The sequence below is a fragment of the Amborella trichopoda genome, chromosome 13 (genome assembly GCF_054954075.1).
Source record: "Amborella trichopoda isolate Santa Cruz 75 chromosome 13, AtrichopodaSantaCruz75HAP2 v2.0, whole genome shotgun sequence".
Taxonomy (NCBI): domain Eukaryota; kingdom Viridiplantae; phylum Streptophyta; class Magnoliopsida; order Amborellales; family Amborellaceae; genus Amborella; species Amborella trichopoda.
Genome location: NC_142348.1, coordinates 45,364,097 through 45,387,396, shown reverse-complemented (window position 1 = coordinate 45,387,396; position 23,300 = coordinate 45,364,097). Strand labels below are relative to the sequence as shown.

At 37.4% G+C, this 23,300-nt stretch overlaps 1 protein-coding gene and 1 long non-coding RNA gene across 2 annotated transcripts in view; one reads left to right on the top strand and one right to left on the bottom strand.

Annotated features, from left to right (window-relative positions):
- The window catches only part of LOC18442625 (transcription initiation factor TFIID subunit), a 47,040-nt gene extending 28,003 nt beyond the window's left edge, over nucleotides 1–19,037 (top strand). The window contains exons 4-6 of the mRNA XM_088855866.1: nucleotides 8,307–8,424; nucleotides 17,754–18,085; nucleotides 18,698–19,037. Coding sequence (XP_088711992.1) covers nucleotides 8,307–8,424; nucleotides 17,754–18,085; nucleotides 18,698–18,824 — 577 coding nt within the window. The 3' untranslated portion in view covers nucleotides 18,825–19,037. The remainder of the gene's footprint in view (nucleotides 1–8,306; nucleotides 8,425–17,753; nucleotides 18,086–18,697) is intronic.
- A 712-nt stretch (nucleotides 19,038–19,749) lies between these two features.
- On the bottom strand, nucleotides 19,750–22,271 carry LOC148779258 (uncharacterized). The gene is made up of 2 exons (XR_016046982.1): nucleotides 20,524–22,271; nucleotides 19,750–20,414 (listed from the first exon to the last, which is right to left on the bottom strand). It is a non-coding gene; the product is annotated as an uncharacterized LOC148779258 (long non-coding RNA).
- Nucleotides 22,272–23,300: the final 1,029 nt, after the last annotated feature.

Here is a 23,300-nt window from a genome sequence, read left to right as displayed (position 1 = left end):
GCTTGGTCAATGGAATATATGCAACCACCTAATTGCACATCCAGTGGTCAAGATTAATTGTAACAACCTTGTACCAAAGATAGATGGTCTTATTGTATATTTTTCCTTAAAATAATTGTTAACAAAAAGTAATGATTTTAACATTAACCTTTGTATGTTAGAGGGATTGTCAACAAGCCCACACACACACACATATATATCAGTGAACGAATATTCGACCGCCTTGCTGCCTAGGTGGTTTTTTTTTTTTTTTTTCAAAGCGTCTGATTTTGGGCAAGGCGGCATGCTCTAGGCACCCGCTTTGGTGCTCAAGGCACCCGCCTAGGCGGCGTAAAATGCAGGAGCCTAGGCACTGCCTTGACTTGCACCTTCATTTAGCTAAATTAATACCAAACTAAAAAATAGTATTAATTCATTTGTAATTAATATATGGAAGGATTAGACTTTTTATGCACTTGTCGAAAAAGCTTTTTGCATGTAACAATAACCATTAGTACCTATATTAATTTATTGGTAAACCAAAAAATAGTATTAATTTAGTTTTAATTAATATATGGAAGGATTAGACTTTTTATGTGACTTGTCGAAAAAGCTTTTTGCATGTAATAGAAACTATGAGTAGCTATATTAATTTATTGGTAAACCAAAAACTAGTATTAATTCAGTTTTAATTAATATATGGGAAAACTTTATATAAGGTTGCAACCTTAAAATGTAGAATCACAGATGCACCTCAAAAATCTATCGGAAATGTTGTTTTATTGTTGAATAAATCCTCTAATCGATCATCTCGACATTGAGATATATGAATATGAAATTTTTTTTTTTTTTTAGTCCTCGAAAATAGTGCATCTTGCAACACATTATCTAGATCGTCCATTTTCAAGATTTTCATATATTTATAGATCTACTTGATTTTAACCATTTTTGGAATTTAAAATTTTCTAATTAGGTATGAAAATAGATTTTAAGATAATAATAAGAATTTTTTATAACAAAATTACATTTTATGATAAAATTTTAAGGTGCGCCTTAATTGGATTGTTTAAGGTTGCATCGTTATAGAAACCGCACCTTTAATATATAGAAGGATTAGACTTTTTGTGCCACTTGTCGAAAAATCATTTTACATGTAACAAGAACCATGAGTAGCTATATTAATTTATTGTAAACTAAAAAATGGAAGGATTGACTTTTTTGCATGTAAGAGTAACAATGAGTAGCTATATTAATTTATTGCACTCCTTTCGTCAATTGTAAATCAGTTTGATAAATGTCTTGAAGTGCAACTTAGATTGGAAAAAACAGGGATCATCCAGGCCACCTTTGTATCTAGGCCGCCTTTGTGTCTGGGTGCCTACCTAGGTGGCTCAGACCCTTAACCTCCTGGGTGGCAGCATCTGCAATTTTGAACCTTGATATATATATATATATAAAGGACTCATGCCACCCCGAAAGATAGCACCTAGTTCATCACCATGAATAAGAAGGGAGTGAACTCCCAAAAATAAATTTCAAAGTTCATGTATTACTTTCCTAAGAGGGTGACACATGGCATCACCAAAAAAGGGGAAGCCAAGAGGAGCCTCCTCAAAGTTTATTAGGGAGCGAACTTGCCATTCCCTTGCAGTGAACTTGGCAAGTTTGCTCGTGGTGAACTTCCAAGTTTGTTCTCAGCAAACTTAAGTTCATTGCAATGAACTTCTAATTTTTTAATAAACATATCATGGTCTACAAGAACTACAAGGGCCACAATAAAATAAACATGATGACAATTAGGCAAAATATGGTATGACGCGTACAACAATGTTGTTACTTTGCTCTCATTGACACACACATGCATGCACATCACACAATTCCCTTTTATGAGAAATTATCTCAAACAAAACATGAAAATCTAAAAAATTGTTTAAAGAAATACAAATTACACAAAATATAACAATTCGTGCTTGTTAACAACTGGACGAAAAAACTTTTTTCTCGCTCTTCAAAATCAGGTAACATAATGCATAAAGTGAAGGAATTTGTTAGACTTGGAGCTCTATTTAGTATTATATGGAATGCCTAATAGGAGTGGACGAACCTTGAACTATGTCAATCATTGATAGCCGGCCACATCCCACACATTACCCTTCAAAAAATATTTGTGATTTTTTAAAAGGCCTCGAAAATAAAGGCTCTGCATTATTCCTGGTTATCATGTCCACTTAAGAGAAACCCCGCTTAGCAGTGGAAGTGGCATCCACTTCCACAGTCAATAGGTGAGCTTAGGTTTTACATCATCTGATCATATAGATTCATTAAGAACAAAGCTTAATCTCATATCATTTGACAAAATTGGTTCATTAACAGCAAAGCTTTACCTCTCCATTGATTACAAGTACCACACAGCTAAGGATGGAGAAGAAATTTATAAATTTCCATTAAGAAATAGTGGTACATACATACATTAGATATCACATAAGTGATTTGTTTCTCTTTGAACCTTTTACTTGAGATGTTATCTTTAGGTAGATGCTCATCACTCTGTGGTGTTTTACATGTGGGTCTCAATTCCATTCCTTTAATTGTCTTTTGGATTTGGTCCTTTGCAGTGTTTCAAAAAGCGCTAGGTGGGTCCTAGGCGGATTGGGGGGTCCAGGCCGCCCAGCGCCTAGGCGGGCACCCAGAACCTGGGCGGTCTAGTTGAATCCAAATAAGGATTCTGCAGTTATTCGAGTATCAGACTATCAGTTATATTCAAATTATACTGCATATTAGCATTTAGCACACATTCCATAAGCATAACCATAATCCATAAGTCAGTTCATACTCCATAATCCATATCAAATTAAAACTTAAAATATGCCAACCAACCAAATTATAAAACTATGAAAAAAATACTTGAAGACTCAAAAGAATCTTCAATGGTTCAAATGTTCAATACACAATACTTCAATTAAAGTTCAAACTTCAAAGTAACAAAGTTTAATAATTATTCAACAATCAACATTCATTCATCATCAGAAAATCTTGGGTCAGCTGCATTGGCATCATATTCATTGGAGTCGACGGAGTCGTCACCCTCCTCGACATATTGCGGCTTGTCTTTCTCTGTCTTTTGTGATTCTGCCTCTTCTTCTCCTCTTCCTCCACCCTTGTTCTCTGTGCATAAGCTCTAGTGGCCCTGGGAGGGTCAGCTGATATCCCTAAAGCATCCATTACCATTTTTCATGTCAATCTTTCATGCCCCTCGACCTCATCATTATCAACTAACCACTCTATAACATTGTCCTATTTTTTGATCTGACGGGGTCTCTATTAGCAAATTTGTCCTTCAAGAATCGATTGTACTTGACATAGACGAGGTCATTGAGCTTCTTTGATTCACGCCTGTTCTTTTTCTTTGTATGAACCTAACAAAATAAAATGAAAGTGAACTAATTAAAATCTAATATCTATGGTTCATGTATTATTTATAAAATTATACAAATTACCCTTATGACCTTACTCCTTCAAAATTACTCCAATTGCGCTCACAACCGGACGAAGAAGTGGTTAGGTTTAAGATCCGAATGGCCAACTTTTGTAAATTTGGAGAACTGTGGCCATGTTGGCTCCACCAATGGGCTGCAAAGAAATAAAAAAATCATAAACAAATAATAGACATACTTGATTACTTGAACAAATGAACTTAAGAATATTATTACTATAATAATATTTAATACCTGGATTAATTTTGGTCCTTTGCCTCATCGCCATTGGACTCCCAAAAAACTTTAATGACTACTTGTAATTTATCAGCTCATCAGCGCATATAATATCCTGCATTTCAAGATCAGGGACTAGCACCTCTACACACTTATTAAATCCATCCATAATTGTGTCATTTGTTTGTATATCCTTGTCAATATAAAACAAAGCTGGGTTAAAAAAATAACTAGCTGCATACAATGGCTGATATAGCTGCTTATCCCACTTCTTATCAATAATCTCCCAAACAGGCTTATAGCGGGTTTCTTCATCATTGAAATTTTTGGCTATCTCTCTGTTGCATTTCTCCATAGTATCATATATATGGCCCATAGAAGGCTTGTCACTATCAACCATGCGAAGGACTAGGAAAAAATACCTTAAGAACGTCCTTCACCCCTCGCCAAAAAGCCTTAGAAAGAATTATTATCTCTCACCTTCTTCCCAACATGAGCCTTAGACTACTTGCATGCTCTCCACTCATTCGAGGTAAACATTTGCCTCAACTGCACTCTCCTCGAATGTATGCTATCTAGGCATAAGTATCAGGTCGCAAATCTCGTGACCCAGGCCTCACAATCTCTTTCTTCTTTGTAAAGGTACGCATCATGCTGAGGGTGATATGGTGGCTATAAATGAAATTCGTAACATACTTGGCCTTCTTCATTGCACTTGATGTCTCGGTTAAACTGCCAAGAGCCTCAAGCATGAGGTCTATACAATGTGCTGCACATGGTGTCCAAAAGATTCTAGGATAAGCTATGTGCAACAAATTAGATGCAGCAACATTAGGAGCAGCATTGTCTGTGACAACCTGTACAATAAGGTGCTCCCCAACCTCCATGATTCCCTTCTCTATCACTTGAAATATGTAATGGGCATCTTGGATATGATTAGAGGCATCAATAGACCTCAAAAAAACAATCCCTACTGGACAATTCACAAGCAAATTCATTTGACTTCTTCTCTTCCTATCACTCCAAGCATCAATCATAAGAGAAACCCCATACTGAGCCCATGCATCGTTCTTAAGTTGTATAGCTTCCTTCGTGGCACTCACTGCCTTTTTTAAAAAAGGCTCTGAAAGCTCGTATGGGGTTGGGGGTTTCAGCCCAGGGCCAAATTGGCCAATTGCCTCTACTGCAACATAAAAGCTGCTCAAGCGAGCGGTATTGAAGGGAATGCCCGCCTCATAAAACCATGTAGCCAAATAATACGCAGCTCTATGTCTCTCTTCCTTTTTGGTTCTATTTTCAATGGTGGTTTGCTTTTTTGTTTTCTCTCCTGTAATCTTAGGGTTAGGCCGAGGTAAGAAACTGTACATAGGGCCTCTAACCCGAGGCTTCTTAGTCCGAGAACCAAAAGCAATTACAACTCCCTTCCCCTTTCCCCTAATAATGGATTGCTCGACCTCTTGACATCGCTCCCCAATCCTTTCCTCATCACTATCATCATCATCAAAATTGACTCGAACCCCAGACCTAATCTTTGCTATAGAGGCAAATCTCTCATCTTTTTTCATTTTCACCAAGTTCATAAAATTCTTTATTTCCTCTTTAACAGCATCAGGAGTTTTTTTACATGGGGTAACGTCACCCTTGATACCGACAAGATGTTTCTTGAATTGGTTTATGCCCCTTTTTGTATTCTTTTCACAAAAATTGCATCTTATGCCATTTTATCATTAGGATCTGAGTTATAGCCATATTTCCAACTGGGATCACCACTCCTATTAGATCCCGAAGAAGACATCTAAAAAATAATACAAATTACTAAAGCAATAAAAAAAATCACTTATTTTGAGTTTGATTGCGCAATCTTCAAACTTCCACCTCAAAGATGTGTCTAAATATTTAAAATCTTCTAAAACATCCCCTAATAACTTTTCAAAACATCAAAAAGTAAATATAATACCAATGGGTGATGTTTTAATCAATTTTGGATAACTTTGAATAACCCTTCGTTCTTAAAAAATTCACCACAATCTAGTTTTTTAGTGGTTTTCTCTCTCTAAATTTGGCTCAAACAAGGTTTAGGTTTCAAATGAACCTAAAACCCTAATTTTTGGGCCTTAAAAACAAAAAAAAGGAGTAAAATGGCCTCACGGATTAGTTTTTTGCCCCTGGGTGGGGCGCAGGCCCTAGGCGGTCGCCCAAGGCTGGGCGCTAGGTGGCCGCCTAGGCGGGTTCCGTACTACCTAGGCGGCCGCCCAGGGATTGACCGCCCAAATTGGCCACCTAGGCCTTGGCGATGCGCCCAGGCCTTTGGGACCTCCTAGGCGGGCCGCCTAGGCGCTGGGCAGTCCGCTTTTTGAATCATTGGTCCTTTGTAAGGGCTTTTGTTCATGGATTTACCAAGTTCTGGTTTGATCGTACATGGAGTGCTAATATGTCTCCGTCTTTAATCTTAAGTCTGAACTGACTATGTCTCAAACGAATATATCTGGATTTTCCATAATAAATCTTACTTTTCGGTTAGTATACTGCAGATTCACAATCACAACGTATTAAAACTGCATACATGGGCCCTTGAATAGGTGGACATCTGCCAACAAGTTCCTTAGCCACTCAGCTTCTTTACTAGCGGCTTTTAAGGCAATTAACTTTGATTCCATCGTGGATTTGGAGATACAAGTCTTGTGCTTGGTCAGTTAACTTCATTAAATTTTTTTTTTTCTTGGAGCCCCATGCAACGACCACCCCACCAGGATCCATCAACTAGTGGACATGGATTCATCAATATCTATAAGCCAATGTGCATTGCTATATCCTTCTAATACAATGGGCTCGCCCACATAATTAGGCCATATTCTATGGTTCCTTTGAGATATCTTAGGACCCTATAGACTGCATTCCATACTCGTGACCTAGTTACTGGAATATCTACTCAGTTTACTCTTGGCAAAAGCTATGCCAGGTGTAGTAAAAGGCAATGCAAACATTATACATTGTTAAACATTGGGGCCGCTAGATCACTTAACAATATCTTGTAGTATAAAATATAGTTATATACTGCACTACTATACAATGAAATATATGACAATATTATGCTATATTGTATATACCAAATTCTACCAACTATATTATCTATATGCTACTGTATTTAACTCTATTGTATAGAACTATATACTATATGCAGCCATACTATAGTATATACTACTGTAGTGTGCCACCCCGCTAGACTATACTATATTGCTATCCTAATTGCTACTGTACTATACCATTTTGCTATATTATATCATACTAAAATGCTAGGAGAATCTGGATCCCATGATTCAGGACCTCGATCCCTAATAGGAAGGAACAAGATTCCAAAATTTAAGAATTAGAGGGACAAAGCCCCCTATCTTGGAGTGTGGGATTGGCATTCCAGAGCGGAATTAACTCTATGTAGGTGAATTCCGGTAATTATGGTTCCAAGAGCATTTTCAATCATTCCTTGACTCCCTAACATTTTATAATTAGGCATGGAAACTGAGAGATGGATATTGCCCAATGGGAGCATAATGTACTAATTCTGGGTTCTAGGACCTAACTATTTCCTTTTTGTAGTCTTCTTGCGGTTCGCACATCGAGTACAAGATGTGCTGATAACCAGAAATTTGAGTTCCGGAATATCATTTCTTGCTTCCTCAAAAATAAAAAATCAAATCTTGGCTTGCTACAATTCCTATCCTTGTACATGGGTGCAGACTGCAGATAGCAAAAGCCTCAGTGCCAATAGCAATCCCCTTTAGAAATCATAGCCATCTCTAGAGTCCTGCAGTCTGAATCTCTCTCCCATTTCGTTATAGATTTAGAATTTCATTGTTTTTAATGCTTCTGTCTGAGTTCCTTTTTGGGGTCAGTCCCATGTTTTGACACTTGACTCTTTGGTTTCCTTATGGGCAGAAATCCATAGTGTCCCTGCTTCTCTCCTTTGTTCTCTGGTAGAATGAATGGAGCTTTTATAGTTATACTGGAAAAGAGGAGATCAAGAACAAAGCTCTATATCTTAACCAAAGAATGAAATTAACTTCCCCCTATTGGCCTGTACTATGTCGAACTGATTTATTATTTGGTAATGTGATTTTTCTTATTGCCAAATTGTCTATTGGTTGTTAGTGTTTTCTTTTCCAATATCCAAGTTTTATGAGTGTGGATTATTTGGGGCATTCTCGCTCGTAAGCCATGTTATATTTCCAGCATCATTCCCTATTGCTTTCCCCTCCCTTTGCACTAGATGAATAGATATCCTGTGAATATGATCATGGTACCCAGTTTTCTTCTATAACTGCTAAGGATCATTAATTAACTACCCATATCATTTAATGATGTTCATGATGTTTATTGGTTGATGATTTTTTTCTCATTTTTCTTCCCAGTGTTCTCTCAGGGAACAGCATGGCCAAGAGCAATTGATAGCATGTTATTATGCATATTCCTTGAGTATCTTTTCCTATTTTATACATCTCTTTGCCATTATCTTTGATGTTTGAATTTATTATGATACTATGGTTTATTTCATGAGATTTACTCCCTTAGGAAATGTTCTCATGTTTGTTTTATATTGAAATTAATATTTTATTCTTCCAGTAATCCTGGGGCTTTAGTAGAGCAATTGAAGGATGGCACAAGGGTAATCCCTCAGCCCGTACAGCAACCGGTGCGAACAATCCAGCCCCAACATCAAGCATTCTTACAAGGACAGCAGGTGGAAAGACAAATAGCTACCATGTTTTTGTTTTACAATGAAGTTATATTTTCAATAAATTTTTTTTTTTCACTTTTATCAGAAAAGAAAAACATTTCTTGTTGGTTGGTGGGTTGTAAGAAATGGTTCAGTAATCCTTTTGAGCATCTCTTACAACTTTTCTCTTTGTGTTTTTGTGATATATTGTTACAATATTTCAATCATGCTAGATAGAATAAATGAGAAAGAATGTTCATCCCAAAGCACTCAGTTTGAACTGGTAAAGAATGGATAGGTTCACCTTTTCTGTATATTAGCTCACACAAGTTATTGCGAGTGTTTATTGTCATCAGTCAATTTAGGTTTTTCAATGGACACCTCTCAAATGACCATCAAATCTTGCTCTAATCCATTGTAAATATTCCTTTGATTTGTGACAAGAGGATTTGTTTGTTTCGCACACAATTTTCTTTGGTGCCAATATTCTGGAGATTGATGATTTCATCTTTTACATGTAAAATGACATTTGTTTGCATATGATGTGAGCAAAACTTTATATATACTATTTTAAAATGACCCAAGTGCCCATTTTAGGGTCTCCATGCCGCATCTACAAACATGGATGATGGGCATTAAGAAAAAAGTTGATAGTGTGTTTATGTAGTATAGTCTTAATTATCACTGATAATGATGACCTAAATATAACTTTTAGTAAATAAATGATATGGGGAAGAATGAACTCTTAACAATCTAATTGGCTGAATGCATTACAAATGAGTCTGTCATGTTCACATGATTATATATTTTCATATGATTTTATATATTCAAAAGCAAAAAAGGAATTGGATGACCTATATATGTACATGTCTTTGCCATCGATTGATCATCATTTGCTTCTATTGAACAGCTATTCTCCTTATCTCCAGAGATATTAGACCTGGACAGTGCATAAATGCTAGTGACACTCACTTTTGGGGAAATTTTATATAGTCTTATGGAAAATCACAATCAATTGGAGTCGTAACTAATGGATGGTAGAACGGAAATATTGGAGCCTACCAATGGGTTCATTTCCTCTTTTTTTTTTTTTTTTTTGAGTGAATGGTTCATTTCTTCATTTGATGGTTTCCTTTTTCTCACCATGACCATGCATCATTTCATTAGATGATCATAAGAGTATGATACTACGAAGTTGAAAGATATTTGTTGTATGTCTATAGGGGCGGCAATGGGTCAGGGTGGCCCGGCTCCATCAGGTCGGCCTTAAAAAACTAGGGCCCGGGCCACAGAGGGCTGAGCTAGGGCTGGGAAACCATGGCCTAAGGGTAGGGTTGGGTTGGGCCTACCAGCCCAGTTTGGCCCAGCTTGACCCTACTTTCCTTAATTTTCCTTTTATTTATTTATTTTATATAAAAAAAAGAAGAAAAAATGCCAAAAAGAAATATAAAAAATAATAGGAATAGAGACGAGAAAGTAGTTAAAATTGACGATCAATAAATACCAAAAAAAGCCACTTTCAATATCTTGGGTTGATAATCCAGGAAAATGGAAAGATTGAGGAAGATGTCGCACATAAAATTAGAGTTGGGTGGACGAATTGGAGATGTACAATCAGAGTTTTATGTGATCTCCGCATACTAATGAAGTTGAAGAGCAAGTGACAACTGTGAGATCCACTTTGCTTTATGAGGCGGAGTGTTGTGCGGTCAAAAAACGACATATATCCATAGAATGAGTATAGCTGAGATGAGAATGTTGAGATGGATGAGTGGCAATACAAGAAGGGATTGAATTCGAAATGAATACCTTCGAGAGAACTTAAGTGTGGCTCCAATAGGCAATAAGATGAAGCTGAAGACCTGGGGTTGTGGCCATATAAACTTTCGCATGATGATCTCTATGCAAAAAAGTGTTTTTCACATCCAGCTAATGTAAAGACTAAGATTTTGGAGCCAAAGAGAAAGTGATCCTAACAGTATCTACTTCGCTACTGGGCAAAAGTCTCTTTGTAATCTATACCTTGTGACTTTGAAAACCTTTTGCACACCAACCTCACCGTGTATCTTTTAATCATGTTATATGCCTTGTATTTCGCTGTAGACATCAGTGTTTTAAAATGCGGCTGCATAAGCGGCGACATCATGTGGGATGCGCTCGCATCCGCATCCCGTTTAGGCGCATATGCGCTTTTGACAGATGCGGCCGCATATGCGCCGCATCAGGCCTCATCTCGCTCTCATCTGTTTCCACGAAATTTTTTTTTGATTTTGTCCCTCGGGGAGGGGCAAAATGGTCTTTTTTTTGTTCCAATGTTTAGGGAAACTGTTTGGGGGGTTACTATACCCCCTAATCGAAGATTTTCTGCCACTTTTGTGGCTTTTTTTGCATCAAATCAAAGAAAAAAAAAAATTTGGCGAAATTTTTTTTTTCATCCAAATCTTCAATATGGCGATTGTTTGATACTTGGATGTTCATTTGATGCTTTTTGTTGTTGATTTGGGGATGTTAAGGTGAATTTGTGATAAGAAATTGGGGATTTCAGAGGCCGTGAAGAAATCGAGCACTACTTCACAGAGTCGGTAACTTTTTATTCCTTCTTGTACAATAATACTGTTATAATTATTTTTGGGGCAATGTCTTCTTCCCAATCTTCTAGTAACAAGGATCCGGCTTGGAAATATGCTAAACTAAAAAATCCAAAAGATAGAAATTGTGTGATATGCTTGCTCTGTGGAAATACTTATATGGGTGGTATTTTTCGACAAAAAGAGCATTTAGCCGGAATTTTTGGGAATGTAAGAGCATGATCACAAGCTACAGATGATATAAAAAAGGAGATTAGAGAATATTTGGATAGATTGAAAAAAGATAAAGAGGAAAAAACAAGAAAAGAAAGGAATCACTTGATGATATGCAATTATTTGATGATGTTGATGATGATGATGATGATGATAATATGTCTGAAGTTGCTATGAGGCAAAGGGGTACTCATACTCCAACCTCAAGAGAGAGGGTTATAAATATTGGTGGTAGTGCTGAGAGAAGAACACCTCTCTCTAAGGGGCCAATGGATTCTTTTTTCACCCCTAGCTCCGAAATTGTGGTTCAGGAGAAAGAAGAAAACAAAACAAATCACAATTGACAATAAATATAAGAAAGAACAAAGGAAGTCGGTATATAAGTGGATTGCAAAGTGGATTTACATGGCCGGCAATCCTTTTAATACTATAACTTTGGATAGTTTTGCATGTGTGGTCCATGCAATTGGGCAATATGGCCCAGGACTTATTCCTCCTTCACTACATGAGGTTAGGGAGCCCTTGTTGAAGGATGCTGTATTTGATGTGAATAAAATTTTGAGGGTGAGGATCTTATATGGCTTGATGTCGAGCTAGCAACAGGGGTTAATGAAGAAGATCGACCTAACACTAGAGCACAAAGGAGTAGAGGAGTTGCTGGGTCTAGTCGCACTCACACATTAGCTTTAGAGGTCGAGGAGGAAGCTGACTCAGAGAAGACCGATGAAGAAGAATACATGGAGGCCGTCGAGGATGATATTGATGATGCGCATGACGACTCTCAAGATGACTTGTCTGATTAATATTTGAAAAAATGAAGTTCAAATTTCAAAATTGACTCTCAAATGGATGATTGTATTAAGTTATTAACTATTAACACTTCTTGAGCTTGACTTTTGGTTTGTATTTTGTAATATCACTATTTTGTGCTTATGGTTGTACTTATGGTTGTTGATGGTTGTGCTTATGGTGCTTATTTTGTAATATCACTATTTTGTTGATTGTTGAATGTTTTATGAAACTGGTTTCAAGTTTCTAGTTTCTATCAGGGGATAGTGGATAACTGGATACAGAATCTCCGACTGCTAATAGTTTTGAAGTTAATCATTAAACTAAAATACCTACTATCACATATATCGCCTTCATATTTTTTTCTATGCATTAACTTATTTTTTTAGATTTTTTAGAATTTTTTTACATTTATTGACCGCATCATCGCGATGCACCCGCATCCAGGCCGCATCTCGCCACATCGGCCGCCCACAGCATCAGGGCCGCATCCCGCATTTTAAAACACTGGTAGACACCGACTTGCATCCTACCACCTTCATTCCTTTTAGGAAGTTTAGTGATCTATCAAGTGCTTATCTTTTCAAGAGCTTGCATTTCCTCCCACATTGCAACCTTCCTCTGAGGTTATGCTAGGGCCTTTGTTACACTTGATGGAATATCAACAGTAGACAAGATGATAGGAAAGCACGTTAGGAAGCTAACACAATATTATAAGAAACAAAGTTATTTATACAATATTGTGCACATGATCACTTACCCTTGCATAATGCGATCGGGAAGTCAATGTTTAACACAAGGATTGGATTAGAAGGTGAAGAAATAGTAGGATGAGAAGGATCAGTACCTAGTTCCAGGTTGATACTTGAGTCATGATCATTTTGGACTTCAGGTTGTACCAACTTCTTCCTTCTAACATAAATCTTCAACTCCTTTTCCTTGGCTGCAACTGGGACATTCCCATCTTCGTTTTGAAGCATCTCAGAAACTTCAAGAACAAAGAGACTTGGAGCAGATTAAGGTAGTGAAAGAAATTGCCCACTTCCTGTATACTGTGCACTCCCTTAAAGAGAGTATTGTTTCCATCATGAGAGAAATATGGAATAGATTTAAAGAAGGTGGTATCCATACAAACATAGTGGACCTTATTAATGGAATCATAGCATTTGAACCCATTTTGAGTTTCTGGATGCCCTAAGAAGACAAATTTAATGGCTTTCAGGTCTAGTTTGTCTCTTTTAGGCCCCAAAAGATGGACAAAAACACGCATTATGAAAGACTTTGGGAGATATGGGAAACAAAGGAGTATTGGGAAGAAGTATTTGGGTGGGGGACTTGCCTTGAAAAACCCTTGATAAAATATGATTTATCTAGATGGGGGACTTGTCTTGAAAAACTCTTGATAAAATATGATTTATCTAGAATGCCGCAGTAAGAATGGCCTCAGACCACCGCGTTTTGAAAAATTCGTCCCAAACAAGAGAATTCGAGTGATTTCCAACTAGTGTCACTTTTTTTTCTTTGCAACTCCATGTTTGAGGAATATAATGACATGTTCTCTGGAACTCTATATGCTGATCTCTCGAGTAATTTCAGAGATCCTTTGAGATATATTCACCCCCATTAACAGAATGGGGAACTTTAGTACTTGCATTATATTGTATTCTAACCATTTTTGATAAACTTGAAAAAGAATTTCAACTTCATCCTGGTGAAATCCCACAAAGTAGCAGAAAAACAAAAACCAAAAAGAGGTACAACTAGGAAAGGCCCCCAAACATACAATAGAGAATGGAGGATCACTTCTTTCATTATGGACAGGATAGATGTTCTACAATGTTTCGCTGACTGACAAATGTCACATTGCAATTGAACTTGACTTTAACAAAGGAAAGCTTTTGGGAAACAAGGAATGGAAAACAGATAGGGGAGCATGACCAAGACAGGTGTACCATAAATACACCCATTCTTTATCAGCAAACTTGACAAGACAATAATTTGAGTAGCTGTAGGAGTCTGTTCTGATGTCTCTAGAAGAAGGTACAACCCTCTGTCTTCACGGTCATGCCCAAATATTCTCCTCATCGCCAAGTCCCAAAAGCACAATATGACAGGAAAAAGGTGACAACAGTTTTAATGTTTTTGTAAGTCACTAATCAATAGGAGATTATTAGATAACTTCGGCACATGCAAAGTGAACACTAAATCTATAAAGTTACTGGAACAGTTCCTTTCCCATTAATGGGCATAAAGGATCCATCAGCAGTGTTTTAGACTCATGGTTTGATCATGTGATGTATGCGGAAAAGAGCTTGGACATGCAAGTTATATGTTTAAGTAGCTCTTGGATCAATAATCCAAGAAGCCTGCTAAGTCATGGAAATAAGGTGTGATGGGACTTGGAGGAGGAAGAAGAGGGCTCTAGATGATGAATGGAGGCAAGTTGCTTGTGAGCAACAAGCTCTCACTCGGAAATGGTCACAAAATCATCCTCAGGTAAAGGAGGAATGTAGTCACGGGTGAATAACTGGCAGCAGCTTGTTGCCGAGGCATAGTGGTCTCCTCATTAGTCACTTCAACATAAGTTTGTTTAGGGCATCCAATAAAATCCCAAGATGCTTCTTTGGTGTGGTAAGATTTCCCACAAGGAGTATATTTTAGCTTGTCATTCTCGTCAGTTGTGAAGCCCCTGCCACCGTTACATCCTCCAACTCGATCACCGCTACGGCTACCACCATTATTTTTGATAGAGTTGGAATTTAGAGCTGATCGTCAAGTTTACCAATAGATACAACCATAATTTTTTGGCGTGTCTTCTTCACGTTGAAGGGAGAAACCATTCCAACTGGTGTTAAAGTTTCACCATCCAAAATATTGGACCTGATATTCTCACATTTATGATTAAGATCCCCTAAAAAATCAAATATCTTCTTTTGTTCTTCTCTTTCTCTATTCTCTTTTGCACACTTTTGAGGAAATTTTTCCTTTCGACGAAAAATTCTCTTTTGCATAATTGGAGTAGTTTATGGGTTGGTAATGATTTAGCGCAACCCATGAACCTCGTAATGCAACATAATAATGATAGCTCTTGTTATTTGAAATTTGCTAATTTGTTGTTCCAACTCATATATTTTTGCTAACTTCTTCTTTTGTGAATAGGCTTCAACTGCTGTGTCCCATAACTCTTTTGAACTATTACTATTCATAAATGTGCCAGTTTAAAATCCAGTTCATAATGGTCATCTCAGTAGCTTCGTAATCGACATAAGTGGATTTCTTGCCTCCAAGAAATAAGCTGACAAATCTGGCCCATTCCATATAGTTTGTGCCATCAAATTTAATTGCAGAGATTTGGATTTCCGAATACTCTATACTTGACTTTTGTTGTGACATTGTTCCCTCTTAAGGCACAAAAGAAAACAAATCATAATGTTGCTGAAATCTGGATATACCCACAAATTTCTTTTTGAACGCTTTTCATAAATACTGAAAGCACTACACAGTACATTAGCCAATTGATTTTACATTCGGGACCACCAATACCTTGGTGGTAATGTTATTTGATCTGCATCAAATGGCTATTGTTTGTCCCTAAGAAAATAAAATCTTGACCTATACATTCGAAGTTTCTCATAAGAGAAAAAAAACCTTAATCAATGGGTCACGAAACCGTAATATTTTTCTTTTAATCTGTGGGTCATGGTCATGGAAAGCCTAATATTTTCTTTTAATCAATGGGTCGCGAAAGCCCTAATTTTTCCACTTGTTTTTCTCTTTTTTTGTGTGGGGACAAACCCTAAGAAAAGTTTATACCTTTCGTAGGAAAATCAAGTCCAAGAATATCATCATCATTTTAGCCTTTTCCCAATTAATTGGGGTCGGCTACATGAACCCTGGTTCTCCATTCTGTTCTATTAAAAGCCATATCCTCAGTGAGGCCATAAGTCCCTATATCTTTTCGGTCTACTTCCAACCAAATTCTTTTGGGCCTACCCCTTGCCCTCCTAACAGGTGCTGTACTTAGTCGTCGCCACACATGGCCAGCCCACCTAAGTCTACTTTTGTCATTTTATCGCCTATTGGTGCCACGCCTAAATTCTCTTGAATAGATTCATTTTGAATTCTATCCCTTCTTGTCTTGCCACTCATCCATCTCAACATCTTCATCTCCGCTACACTCATTCTGTGGGTTTCTTCATTGCTCTCATAAATAAAACCATATAGAACTCACCTACAATCTTCAAAAAGTACGCTTGTTAGGGTTTCTTCATTGATGAACTTTCATTCATTGACTGGCCATCAATGTTCGAAAATTCAGCCGCCTAGGCGAAAAATTTTTAAAAAAGCCTAGGTGCACCCTAGGTGGGGGCATTATGCATTTTGCTTCTGGGCGTCCGCCTAGGCGGTCAAGGTGCGGCCTAGGCGCTATGGTCTGGGCCCCCGCCTAGGCGCTGTCCCGTGACAACTTGCTGGTGGGCGGAAAAAAACCCTTGGTGAGAGTAAAAAATGTAATTTTTTCCCCTAAAAAGGGAGGGGAGGGTTTTCGGGGGTATTCTAAACCCCCAATAGAAAATCCGTGGCCTTTAGGGTGAGAAGAACCCTTCAAAAACCACTTTTTCGTGATTTATCGAAATATCGATAAATTTTTTATTTTTTCGATGTCTTCCTAAAACGAAGGCAATAGTTTGTGGGTGGATTTGGAGCTTCTAGTAGTTGATTTTGGGAACTTTTAGCGACCCAGCAGACGAAGTTTGCACCGACATCGATTTGATTTTGATATTTTTAAAGTATTATCATATTTGAAAGAAGGTGTTGATTTTATTTTGCTACAACATATTATGTTATGAATCATGCATTTTTTTTTCTTTTACTTTTTTTTTTTTACATTATATTTACGTGTTCGTAGTTAAAAGATTGATTTTTTTGGTGATTTATTGAATTTTTTCTCACTTGGATGATGAAATTGAGCATATATCGTATTCTTTTATGAATAATTGATTCCTTTTTTGGCAATGTGTCTTATTTTGATATTCTATTTTTTTTGTTTTAGTTTATTTGATAAATAATTGATTAAGTTATGTGAAAGTGAAACTAAAGTCTTAAAATATCTTATATATTCAGTTATTCATTTAAGAACCCCTTTGTTTTTTATGTTTGGGGTGGGGTGGGGTGGGGTGGGGTGGGGGATGGTTTGTTTTGGTGAGGGTACCTTGTCCCTGGGCGCCCATCTAGGCCGCCGCCCGACTGCCTAGGTGGCCAGGCACCCAAAGTGCCTAGGCACCCGAATCCTGTTTTTTAAGCATTGCTGACCATACTGCTGAAACTTGCTGTTATATGGCTGATATTTCACCACCTGATTCTCACTTCTTCAGATCTACACTAGCTCTGATACCAAGTTGAAAGATATATGCTGTATGTCTATTCTAAACAGCCACTACTTGGAGGAAGATGATTGGAGAGATGGAATAAAGAGAGGGAAGAGAGATAGATGCATGAGAGAAAGAGAGAAAATAGAGTTCTTTGAGAATGCGAGGATGTGATGACCTCACTTTGGGTCAATTATAGATATTTTTATTATTAAAGGAAGAAAATTACAATAATGCCCTTGTGGAATTTATGTACAGTCTATTATTCCAGTTAAATCCCTAACTTGCTCCTGTACTTTCACCATATGATACTTTTCCTTCTCTTTATTCTCTATTATTCTCTGGCATTTTTTCTGGCCAGTTAATTTCCAAGCCCAATTCTCTGTAAATGTTTCAGACCCAGAGGCATCCGCAGATGCAAGTGCTTCACACACAGAATCAGGCAGCACAGCCACATTGGGATAGGCTGAGGCGGAAGCAGCCATTAACCCCTCGTGGCTCTAATGTCGGTCTAGAGAGAGAGAGGCCCACAGTTGAAGTTAAGGTGGAAAATTCAACCGATTTGCCAATTGACTATGCATATGGTGCCAATCAATTGATCAAGCAAAACCAGTTTCAGTGGAAGCAGCAGCAACTACAACTAAAACTACAGCCACAGCAGCAGCAGCAGCAGCAGCAGCAGCAGTTCAAACATCTTGCATCCCTTCAGATCCCTCATGCTCAACCACAGTAAGGCTGTCTGCATCATTGTAGTTATGATAATGCATATGCATATTGATGGTTTGCACTGCACTGATAATGAGGCATCTATATACATGCAACACCGTTCCTTTTAAGAGAGAAGCGTGGGTGGGGCAAGGGAAGGGGAGCATTAGTGTAACAAGCTCTTCTGAAGTCTGAAGTTAATCATGCTTGTATGAAAACATTAATAGGATGGATGGTCTCCTTGGAGACCTTGTGCACCAGTTATTACTTGTCATGAGATAGAGGTAGCCATGTAGGGAAAGAATAATCGACACTTCATGATACATCAATATACATACATATATACATATATATACACACACACTTGAAATCTTTTGTATGAGAGAGAGAGTGCATGTATGCTCTCTCGTCTCTCTCTCAGAAAAATAAGTTGCACAGTTTACTGATCTCCTCAGAAAATTAAGTTGCACAGCACAATACTAGCACGGGTAACCTTGTATTAAGTATTGTAGACACACTTTGTTCTGTTGGCGGGCCTGCAGCTTATCTGTGTGTAGGTGTGTCAGAGAGAGAGAGAGAGAACATGGCACTTTCTGTTTTAAGTAATTTCAAATGTACGCTATTTTCTTTCGGCAGAGGTATGTTCAATGTGAGGGCACCGCCTGTGAAGGATGGTTTTCAGGATTTAATGGGTGGTGATGCAATTATGAAGCATGAAAGTGAAGAGAGTAAAGAGCATAAACTCACCTCACCCCGAAAATAGAGGAAGATGCGCCCTAAGGTCTATTCCTTTAAGTTGCATTTTTGTGCATAACAGTGGTTGCATTTGATTGTTTTCTTTTTACATCTTTTGGGCCTTGGGCCCATTCTTTCTGCTTGAGCTTTCGTGTTTCAAATCCATATGAGAAACTGTAGCCAATAAATTGTAACATGAAAATTGTAATTGATCTCAAAGTTGTACACGCATTCAACCAAATCCCCTCTTCTACTGTATTTCCTTCTTTTCCTCTCTCTTTCTCTCTCTCTCTCTCACACACAAATTTCTATAATGGCAATCTGGCGAGGTATCTCTCATTCTCTCTCACACAAATTCCTAAAGTTTCATTCTAGCGATACCTTGTACAACCAGTCCGAGAAACCTTGTCATGATAAACTGGAAAGAGTCCATGTTGTTTATAGTGGGAAAATTGTAGAAACACCATACACACAACACAATTTTATTGCAATTTCTTCCTGTAATAAATTGCTAGAAATGACACTTCTTACTATATGATAGACCAGCAGTATCATTCCCCCTTGTTTCCTCTAGCTCAAGTGAGAAGTAGAGCAATATAAATTACAAAATGCATGTTACACCCGTAAGAGAGTAAGATACCAACCAAGGTTCAAAAACGCTGATGTGGCCACCTAGGCAGTCAGGAGTCTGGGCCGCCTAGGCGCTAAGGTGGCCGCCTAAGCGGGCGCCCAGAAACAAAGGCTGCCTGCATTAGGAAAGGGGCAGATCCTTGTGGTTTGCCCCCCACTCCTTCCTCCATTTCATTGTATATAAAATTGACTTTTTTTTTTAATTTAATAAGTTTTGTGTATAATATATTGTTCAGAAGATGGAAGTACAGATCAAACATAAACATTTACGACTTTAGACTGTATATGACATAATTAAAACTCAAAAGCGACATTAAAAGATAAAATCAACTCAATATGTCCTTAAAATCTCGCAAGTCATAAGTTACAACAGATACTCAAAATTCATTTAAAAAGAGTCATATTCGATAATCAAATTCCATAAACTACATAAAGTCTTCTTCACCCCACAAATATGATGAAATCAATTATGAGGTTGATTTTCATCATCACTAGCAACATAAGGTCGATGTCTGGCATGCAATCCACCTGAATCTAATGATGATACTAAGGCATCATCATTAGAGTCGTCCTCCTCCTCTACATAAAAACCTTTTTCCCTTGTCTCCTTTGAGTTTGCATCCTCCTCTTCCTCCAAGATCACCATCCTCCTCTTAGTTTGCGCCTTCTTCTTTCCCTTTCCCTTTTCTTGGGCCACTTCCTTCCCATTTCTCTATGTTTGGGATTTAGTAGCTCTCATAGACTTCGATGCCAAACCAGCCACCTCTTTCTCTTGGGTCCATGTCAATCTCTCTCCCTCGAATATAGGCTCATCCCCAGCATTGGGCTCGACTAGCCATTCGCTTTTTGGATCTAAATCTTTCACAAGTATGGGGTCTTCAAATTGAAACCGCTCTAGATGACGCTCCTTCAGCTTTTGATTGTACAAAACGAAAACAAGGTCGTTTAGTCTCTTCTGCTTGAGTCTATTTCTCTTCTTTGTATGTACCTGTTTCATAGAATACCATTGCCATATTACAATTCTTTACTTTAAATAAAAGTATTGATAAAGTTATTGTCGTAAATTGATAGGAGATGAGGGTAAATAAAATATTCACCATCTTAAAGGTGCTGAAGTTGTGATCGCAGCCGGACGATGTACAAGTCAAGTTCAAAAATTGTTGTGCCATCCTTTGCAAGTTGGGGGCAGTTTGTCCATGGTTAAATTTGGAATTTAGAAAAGTAGAGTGAAGTTAAATTGAAATGACAAATACGTTTTTAACTTACATGGATATATCTGTCCTTTGCCTGACTGAGATGTTCGTCCCAAGTGTTCCCATTGAGTGACGATTAAATCAAGTTTTATAGAAACTTTGTCTTGAACATCTGAGTCGGGGTGGAGGCTTACATTGCACTTGTTAAATGTTACCATGGTAGAATATCTTTTCTCTTATCTCAGGATCAAAATAAAACTAAGCAAGGTTGAGAAAATACCCCTTAGTTGTAGGGGTTTCTCCAGCTGCAAATCCCACTTTTCATCCACAATTTTCAAGATGGGGCCATATCTTTTTCATCTTGCTTCAAGCTTTGCTTAATTTCTTCTCTTGCAACCTCCATTGCTTTGAAAATATGCCCCATTACCAGTTCCCTTTCGCTTTCAACATGGCAAAGCACTTTCACAAGTGGCTCAAAAATATCAATGCAAAATTGAATCCCACTCCAAAACCTGGTTGTGATAATAATGTGAAACCTTTTTTCCCATGGCATCCATAAACCACTTGCTCCCCTTTCATGCCTCAGGTATAAATGTTGTTCGAAGCTTGTCCATTTGTTTATTCAAAGCAATCTGAGAAAATAATGAAGTGGCAAACCTGGTGACCTCCGGCGTCATTAAGTCTATTATGTAAGCTTCCTCATCATCGCCAAAACATGGGTGTGCCTATAAATGACAATTGTTATGGCTTTGGCTTTTTCTATTATCTCATGCACCACTTTCTTTTAACCAATTTTTTCAAGCATGAGATCTGTACAGTGAGCCGTGCAATGCGTCAAAAAAATGTGCTGCCTCGAAAACTCCTGTAATCTAATAGCTGCTATTTGCCCTAGCCATATCTGTGACAACAAGCACGACATGTGCCGCCCCACCTCTGCAATGTACTGATCCATAACACCATATATGAAGGCGGTATCGTGAATCTTATCGGATGCATCAATGTACTTCAAAAAAATAGTTCCCATGGGGTAATTAACTAATAAGTTCATAACACTCGTAGACCTGCTATCATTCCATATATATATGTCATAACAGTCACCCCGCATCTGCCCCAAACATCCTTGCGGGTCTTCAGGTAGTCATTTGTTAATTCTACCTCTTTCCTCAATAAAGGACCTTTAGCTCATAAGGTATAGGGGGCCTATATCTTGGGCCAAACTACCCGCGTTGCCTTTAACATAGCATGGATACTCTTTTAACTGGAAGTTCTAAATGACAGACCCACTTGAAAGTACCATCGAGCCACATACTTATTCACCCTTTCTCTATCCTGCTTCTTCAAATAACTCTCTAAAGTACTATGTGACGGTTCCTTTTTGCGAACCACTACATCGGGATCGGGATTCGGTAAGAATGTATCTAAAGCCCCTATTGTTTGAGGTCTGTTATGCCCAATGGTGCTTAGTCTACTTATGGAGTCTCCTTCCTCTTCATCTTCATCATCTTTAGATTTTCTATGGATGTTTAGAGAGGTCCTCATTTTTTGATGTCCCTTCTTGACCTGTTCTTTCTTCTTTTGAACGCCTTCCAAGTGATCCAACATCTCTTTCCTGACCTCTGCAGGGACTTGAATACATGGTGCTACATCTCCTCTTATACCGGTCAAATGCTTTTTCAATCTATTAATGCTAGCATTGTACTCTTTTTTGCAAAACTTTCAAGCTATTTTATTCTTGTGACTAGGGTTCAAACAATGTCTATATTTCTAACGTGGAGCACTTTGTTTACTTGAAGATGAGGAAGTGATTTCACCTACAACATTTATCTGTCAAGTATCAACTTATCACCTAAGCCTGGAAATTACACAAAAACAACAAAGTCAAACTTGAAAATATTTACAAGAAGTGAAAATTGTAAATACATACATAAAAGCAAGATTAATTTACAACTAATAAATATTTGAAACTTCAAATTCGTCATCCAAAAAAAATTAAAAAGTGGTCATCTAAAAACTTACAAATTAGAAATGAAGTAAAAATAATTGTTACATTGACCCTTTAATATATGAGTTCTTATCAAGCCAAAACATATCTATAGGTAAAACATACACATCAAAATTGCAATGATATAACACAAAATCGAAAAAACATATTACACATGCAATTATTTAAAAAGCAATTGTTAAACTAACTAATAAAAAAAATTCATGGGGATAAAAGTTATGGTTTATGAATCATACAAGTCAATTCATGTATAAAACTAAAAAAAGAACCTAAAAACCAATATTCATTCGGTTTGGGGTCAATAGACTTTTTTTTATTGAATTACTTTCCCAAAGACCCAAACTACATACAAAATGAGAAAATAATAACCCAAATAGTCAATAACATATCAAATATATATCATAAAGTTTTATAACTAGCAAATAATAACATCATTAGACATTGTTAAGAAAAAAAAAACATAACCTAATAAAAGCTATTGAAATACACGAACCTTTTTGAAGTAGAATTGATATTGGGCCAAACTGAAATGTTTGGGTTCTCAAATCCTCCTCTTTTATGACCACTATAAGCCTAAAACAGATTGGGGATGAATATCCTTTAATTTCATAACCATTCGATGAGGTCGAAAAATATTTCAATCTCTCTACAAATCTTCAAATCTTGTTTTTTTCTCACT